The following is an 8,208-nucleotide window of genomic DNA, read 5'->3' as shown; positions in this document are numbered from 1 at the left end:
CTGATAATATAACGAGTCAATTTGCTCGTTTCATTCAGTCATTAGCTGATTCACATCTGTCCCCGGCCTGGGTGCCATCGTTGCCTCTGTCTGGTTACCTTGTGGTTGCTTTGCGGTGATTCCGAGGATCGACGTCCCCGCAGGCTCGGTCTCTGACCAGATTTCTTGGTTAGTGGTCTGGTCAACGAGGCTGTTGGACGCGGCTGCTCGCAGCCTGACGTATGAGTCACAGCCTGGTTGATCAGGTATCCTTTGGAGGTGTTTATCAAGTTCTCTCTCATGAACACTGTGAGGGGGTCGGCCAGTTATGTCCCTTATGTGTAGTGGAAGCGTGTTGAACAGTCTCGGGCCTCTGATGTTGATAGTTCTTTCTTGAACACTGTGAGGGGTCGGCCAGTTATGCCCCTTATGCGTAGTGGAAGCGTGTTGAACAGTCTCGGGCCTCTGATGTTGATAGTTCTTTCTTGAACACTGTGAGGGGTCGGCCAGTTATGTCCCTTATGTGTAGTGGAAGCGTGTTGAACAGTCTCGGGCCTCTGATGTTGATAGTTCTTTCTTGAACACTGTGAGGGGTCGGCCAGTTATGCCCCTTATGCGTAGTGGAAGCGTGTTGAACAGTCTCGGGCCTCTGATGTTGATAGAGTTCTCTCTCAGAGTACCTGTTGCGCCTCTGCTCTTCAACGAGGGTATTCTGCACATCCTGCCATGCCTCCTGGTCTCATGTGATGTTATTTATGTGTGCAGGTTTGGGACCAGCCCCTTAAAAAATTTCCAAGTGTTAGTTATTATGTATCTCTCCCGCCTGCGCTCAAGAGAATACAGATATAGATAGTTTAATTGGTCCCAATAGTTTAGAAGTTTCACAGAGTGGATTCTAGCAGTAAAGGATCTTTGCACGCTCTACAGGTCAACAGTTTCTCCGGCACTGAATAGGTCTGTTAGTGTGCAACAACATTCCACCTTAGAGAGCACTAGTGTCATTTTTCTTGCAGTTGCGACAGCTGTTTTGTTGTGTTCTTGAAGGGAAAGGTCTTCCGACATGATTACTTCCAGGTCCTTCACATTGCTCTTTCGTTCACTAGCCCCCGGCCTGACTCCCTTCCCTCTTCAGAGCGGGAGAGATTGCTCGAATAAAAGGAATACATAGAACATATACGGTATACATAGACACGATAAAACATCTTAATTACTGGGACCGTCTCAAAAGTTCTCACGACATTATGTCTGGAAAGGAGACGAGAAAGGTATCAAATTATATATATATATATATATATATATATATATATATATATATATATATATATATATATATATATATATATATATATATATATATATATATATATATATATATATATATATATATACATGGAAGGTACTGGAAGGCTAGGTCCTAAATTTGCACAGTAGAATAACATCATACTGGAACGAAAGATACGGAAGGAAATGCAGAATAAAACCGTTGAGGAATAGAGGTGCCATAGGCACAATCAGAGAACACTGTCTGAACATCAGAGGTCCACAGCTGTTCAACATCTTCCCAGCAAGCATTAGAAATATTGCCGGAACTTAAGGTGGACCTCTTCAACAACCAATTAGATAAGTTCTTGCAAGAAGTGCCGGACCAACCAAGCTATAGTGAATATGCGGTCCTGCGGGCCGCTCCAAGCAACAGTCTGTTGGACCACGTTATCTCACATCGAGCCTAGCCTCAGACCGGGCTCGGGGAGTAGAAGAACTCTCAAGACCCTCTCCAGGTAAGATCCAGGTAAAGCATCCATTTCCACCCTGACTCACATTCATCTCCTGCTTGATACATATCAATCCATTGCTTGACTCATACTCACCTCCTGCCTGAAACACCCCCCCCCCCCCATCCTTGCCTTACCCATACTCATTCCCACTCGCTGCTGACTGCTTTAATTAGTCGACAGATGCAGCAATTAACAGGCAAATTGCGCTCTTCCTGTAGGCGCTTGGAGTTTGAGGGAGGGCCAGGCAGGCAGGCAGGCAGGCAGGCAGCCTCCAGGTGTGGGCAGCCTCCATTGGGAAGAATGAGTTTAGGGAGCTACGAAGTTTCAAGGCAACGAGGGAGGTCTCAGGACTTCAGGAACGAGAGGTTTAATTACAAGGTTTGAAGGATCATTAGTCGTTAGTTTGTTGGACGAGCGTAGCTGTGTATGTGTGTGTGTGTGTGTGTGTGTGTGTGTGTGTGTGTGTGTGTGTGTGTGTGTGTGTGTGTGTGTGTGTGTGTGTGTGTGTGTGTGTGTGTGTGTGTGTTTGTGTATGTGTGTATGTATGTGTGTGTGTGTGTGTGTATGTATGTGTTTTCACCAAGTTGTGTTTGCGGGGGTTGAGCTTTGCTCTTTCGGCCCGCCTCTCAACTGTCAATCAACTGTTTACTAACTACTATTTTTTTCCACTATTTTCACTATCTAACTACTATTTGTGTGTGTGTGTGTGTGTGTGTGTGTGTGTGTGTGTGTGTGTGTGTGTGTGGTGAGGTGTGGAGAAAAAAAATAGTAGTTAGTAACAATTGATTGACAGTTGAGAGGCGGGCCGAAAGAGCAGAGCTCAACCCCCCGCAAGCACAACTAGGTGAATACAACTAGGTGAATACACACTCAGACATATAGCCATTTAACCAGCATTACCTCTTACCTCGTTCCACTAACCAAGTCTCATTAGCATATCAAATATGGGTATAATCACCCCATTCACAGCTAATTAGATTTACATATATAATTATGCAAAATAATTTACCCTGCATGCCACGGTCATCTGAGATATTGGGCTAAACTTTGTCCTTCTGCAAATTTAATCAGGAAACTGCATGATGAGTCAAACACAGAAACTACAGTAATCTGTACTATAAGATAATGTCTGTCTGGCCATAGTTGGAGGCTAGATGGGTGAGGCTAGCTTCACCCAAATATGTAGGGGGAATGGTGTGGGGTAGGGGACTGACATAGGCTGGTTGGGGTAGGAACTAAATTAAATGATTTAAGAAATATTATTAATTATTGACAACCCCCCCCCCCACCCACTCTCTTTTCCGGTTTGTATGGAGTCAATTGTGAAATATTGGTTGTGATGCCCCAAGAGTTTTCGTGGTTGGGTATACATGTTTATATGTGTGATGGGGATTTTTTAGCATCACCTAGTTACCTTTTTTGACACACTGTACTTCCCTTCATATAGTCTAGGGCAGCTGCACTAATGCAGATGTACCTCATGTATTAATAAAAAAAAATTATATGTGTAGGTGTGTATACCTTCATCAAGGTCGCCTGGTCTTGCATTCTCAATATCTGTATGTCCCTTCTATTCTCACTCTCCCTCTTCTCTCACTTCCATCTCTTCTCACTCTCACTCCCCTCCCTTCTCACTTTCACTATCACTCCCCTTTGTTCTCACTCTCACCCGACTTCCCTCTGCTCTCACTCCCCCTCTGCTCTCACTCTCACTCTCCCTCTGCTCTCACTCCCCCTCTGCTCTCACTCCCCCTCTGCTCTCACTCTCACTCTCACTCTTACCCTCCCATCAATATTCCTTCTCACCTGCCCACTTTCTTGCCAGTCATCACTTCTCTCTCTCTTCACTACCATCCTTTTCATCTGTCCCATTTCCCCCCCCCCCCTCCTTCCTTTAACCCTCTTCAGTCCCCCATCCCATTCACACCTCCCTTCCTCCCCCCTTTTCCTTCACCCTCCCCATCTCCCCTTCCCTTCACCCCTCTTCAAGTCCAGGGAACAGGACTTGATAAATGAGACATAAGACAAAAAAAAAGAACATCGCCAAGGACGAAACGGAAGAATTGAAGCTTACAAAAGGAAATGAAAGACGCAGCTTGAGAGAGAATGGGAACTGCACAGAAAACGGGACGCTGGACAGGAAGAGGGGGGACCTAATCAGAATGGTAGGGAGGGATAAAATATTAAGGCCGTGGGGTGGATTCGAACTCATGTGTCCCTGGGCCCAGTGGGGTATAGTGCCTGTCTCCAAAAAGATCAGCGACTCTGAATCTATTCCATCGCAATTGTCTTAATATTTTCTCAAGAAAATGTAGATTATAAAGTGGGACAAGAAAATGAGAAATGAGGATAAGAAAATGAGAAATGAGGATAAGAAAATGAGAAATGAGGATAAGAAAATGAGAAATGAGGATAAGAAAATGGGAAATGAGGATAAGAAAATGAGAAATGAGGATAAGAAAATGGGAAATGAGGATAAGAAAAGGGGAAATGAGGATAAGAAAATGGGAAATGAGGATAAGAAAATGAGAAATGAGGATAAGAAAATGAGAAATGAGGATAAGAAAATGAGAAATGAGGATAAGAACATGAGAAATGAGGATAAGAAAATGAGAAATGATGATAAGAAAATGAAAAATGGGGATAAGAAAATGGGAAATGAGGATAAAAAAATGAGAAATGAGGATAAGAAAATGAGAAATGAGGATAAGAAAATGGGAAATGAGGATAAGAAAATGAGAAATGATAAGAAAATGAAAAATGAGGATAAGAAAATGGGAAATGAGGATAAGAAAATGAGAAATGAGGATAAGAAAATGGGAAATGAGGATAAGAAAATGAGAAATGAGGAAAAGAAAATGGGAAATGAGGATAAGAAAATGGGAAATGAGGATAAGAAAATGGGAAATGAGGATAAGAAAAGGGGAAATGAGGATAAGAAAATGAGAAATGAGGATAAGAAAATGGGAAATGAGGCTAAGAAAATGAGAAATGAGGATAAGAAACTGGGAAATGAGGATAAGAAAATGAGAAATGAGGATAAGAAAATGGGAAATGAGGATAAGAAAATGAGAAATGAGGATAAGAAAATGGGAAATGAGGATAAGAAAATGAGAAATGAGGATAAGAAAATGAGAAATGAGGATAAGAAAATGGGAAATGAGGATAAGAAAATGGGAAATGAGGATAAGAAAATGGGAAATGAGGATAAGAAAAGGGGAAATGAGGATAAGAAAATGAGAAATGAGGATAAGAAAATGGGAAATGAGGCTAAGAAAATGAGAAATGAGGATAAGAAACTGGGCAATGAGGATAAGAAAATGAGAAATGAGGATAAGAAAATGGGAAATGAGGATAAGAAAATGAGAAATGAGGATAAGAAAATGGGAAATGAGGATAAGAAAATGGGAAATGAGGATAAGAAAATGAGAAATGAGGATAAGAAAATGGGAAATGAGGATAAGAAAATGGGAAATGAAGATATGAAAATATGAAATGCGAATATTCTATAGTTGAGGATTACAATGAAAACGTGAATTGGGATTAAAAATTAATAAATTACAGAAATCTACAATGAGGAAATAAGACATATTTGGAACATGAAAATAGGAATAATGAGGACACAAATGAGATAGAGAGAGGGGGGAGACTGAGATAAGGAAAGTCAAGTATCTGAAGACAATATATATATATATATATATATATATATATATATATATATATATATATACATATATGCGAACAAGCCTGAATGGTCCCCAGGACAATATGCAACTGAAAACTCACACCCCAGAAGTGACTCGAACCCATACTCCCAGAAGCAACGCAACTGGTATGTACAAGACGCCTTAATCCACTTGACCATCACGACCGGACATAATGAGGTGATAGCCGAGGCTATTTGAACCACCCCACCGCCGGCACTCGGATAGTAATCTTGGGCATAGCATTTTACCAAATCACCTCATTCTTTGGGGCACACGTGAGGAACACAAATGCGAACAAGCCTGAATGGTCCCCAGGACAATATGCAACTGAAAACTCACACCCCAGAAGTGACTCGAACCCATACTCCCAGAAGCAACGCAACTGGTATGAACAAGACGCCTTAATCCACTTGACCATCACGACCGGACATAATGAGGTGATAGCCGAGGCTATTTGAACCACCCCACCGCCGGCACTCGGATAGTAATCTTGGGCATAGCATTTTACCAAATCACCTCATTCTTTGGGGCACACGTGAGGAACACAAATGCGAACAAGCCTGAATGGTCCCCAGGACAATATGCAACTGAAAACTCACACCCCAGAAGTGACTCGAACCCATACTCCCAGAAGCAACGCAACTGGTATGTACAAGACGCCTTAATCCACTTGACCATCACGACCGGACATAATGAGGTGATAGCCGAGGCTATTTGAACCACCCCACCGCCGGCACTCGGATAGTAATCTTGGGCATAGCATTTTACCAAATCACCTCATTCTTTGGGGCACACGTGAGGAACACAAATGCGAACAAGCCTGAATGGTCCCCAGGACAATATGCAACTGAAAACTCACACCCCAGAAGTGACTCGAACCCATACTCCCAGAAGCAACGCAACTGGTATGTACAAGACGCCTTAATCCACTTGACCATCACGACCGGACATAATGAGGTGATAGCCGAGGCTATTTGAACCACCCCACCGCCGGCACTCGGATAGTAATCTTGGGCATAGCATTTTACCAAATCACCTCATTCTTTGGGGCACACGTGAGGAACACAAATGCGAACAAGCCTGAATGGTCCCCAGGACAATATGCAACTGAAAACTCACACCCCAGAAGTGACTCGAACCCATACTCCCAGAAGCAACGCAACTGGTATGTACAAGACGCCTTAATCCACTTGACCATCACGACCGGACATAATGAGGTGATAGCCGAGGCTATTTGAACCACCCCACCGCCGGCACTCGGATAGTAATCTTGGGCATAGCATTTCACCAAATCACCTCATTCTTTGGGGCACACGTGAGGAACACAAATGCGAACAAGCCTGAATGGTCCCCAGGACAATATGCAACTGAAAACTCACACCCCAGAGTATGTCCGGTTGTGATGGTCAAGTGGATTAAGGCGTCTTGTACATACCAGTTGCGTTGCTTCTGGGAGTATGGGTTCGAGTCACTTCTGGGGTGTGAGTTTTCAGTTGCATATTGTCCTGGGGACCATTCAGGCTTGTTCGCATTTGTGTTCCTCACGTGTGCCCCAAAGAATGAGGTGATTTGGTAAAATGCTTTGCCCAAGATTACTATCCGAGTGCCGGCGGTGGGGTGGTTCAAATAGCCTCGGCTATCACCTCATTATGTCCGGTCGTGATGGTCAAGTGGATTAAGGCGTCTTGTACATACCAGTTGCGTTGCTTCTGGGAGTATGGGTTCGAGTCACTTCTGGGGTGTGAGTTTTCAGTTGCATATTGTCCTGGGGACCATTCAGGCTTGTTCGCATTTGTGTTCCTCACGTGTGCCCCAAAGAATGAGGTGATTTGGTAAAATGCTATGCCCAAGATTACTATCCGAGTGCCGGCGGTGGGGTGGTTCAAATAGCCTCGGCTATCACCTCATTATGTCCGGTCGTGATGGTCAAGTGGATTAAGGCGTCTTGTACATACCAGTTGCGTTGCTTCTGGGAGTATGGGTTCGAGTCACTTCTGGGGTGTGAGTTTTCAGTTGCATATTGTCCTGGGGACCATTCAGGCTTGTTCGCATTTGTGTTCCTCACGTGTGCCCCAAAGAATGAGGTGATTTGGTAAAATGCTATGCCCAAGATTACTATCCGAGTGCCGGCGGTGGGGTGGTTCAAATAGCCTCGGCTATCACCTCATTATGTCCGGTCGTGATGGTCAAGTGGATTAAGGCGTCTTGTACATACCAGTTGCGTTGCTTCTGGGAGTATGGGTTCGAGTCACTTCTGGGGTGTGAGTTTTCAGTTGCATATTGTCCTGGGGACCATTCAGGCTTGTTCGCATTTGTGTTCCTCACGTGTGCCCCAAAGAATGAGGTGATTTGGTAAAATGCTATGCCCAAGATTACTATCCGAGTGCCGGCGGTGGGGTGGTTCAAATAGCCTCGGCTATCACCTCATTATGTCCGGTCGTGATGGTCAAGTGGATTAAGGCGTCTTGTACATACCAGTTGCGTTGCTTCTGGGAGTATGGGTTCGAGTCACTTCTGGGGTGTGAGTTTTCAGTTATATACATATATACATATATAAGTACTGGATCTCACACACATATGTACGTTTTCCGTTCATTGGTTGGTTGGGTTAAGTGGGTGGCTTGGGTTTGTGCGTTTATAAGTTAGCACTGTGTATTTTGTACGTTGTGGTGAGTTAGGAGGTAGCACGGGCTGTGGTGAGAGTGGTTTGTGGTAATGTGTGGCTTGCTTACTGTATTGGTAGTGGT

The 8,208-nt window shown here is 43.9% G+C and overlaps 1 protein-coding gene across 1 annotated transcript; it reads left to right on the top strand.

The window, feature by feature from the left end:
* Positions 1 to 4,090: 4,090 nt before the first annotated feature.
* Positions 4,091 to 5,248, top strand: LOC123748336 (golgin subfamily A member 6-like protein 22). Its single transcript, XM_045730534.2, has one exon. It carries the CDS (start codon positions 4,091 to 4,093, stop codon positions 5,246 to 5,248), a length of 1,158 nt encoding a protein of 385 aa, XP_045586490.2.
* The last annotated feature ends 2,960 nt before the right edge of the window (positions 5,249 to 8,208 follow it).

Source organism: Procambarus clarkii, chromosome 22, assembly GCF_040958095.1.
Source record: "Procambarus clarkii isolate CNS0578487 chromosome 22, FALCON_Pclarkii_2.0, whole genome shotgun sequence".
In the NCBI taxonomy this organism is placed as follows: domain Eukaryota; kingdom Metazoa; phylum Arthropoda; class Malacostraca; order Decapoda; family Cambaridae; genus Procambarus; species Procambarus clarkii.
This window is presented reverse-complemented; position numbering and strand designations above follow the sequence as displayed.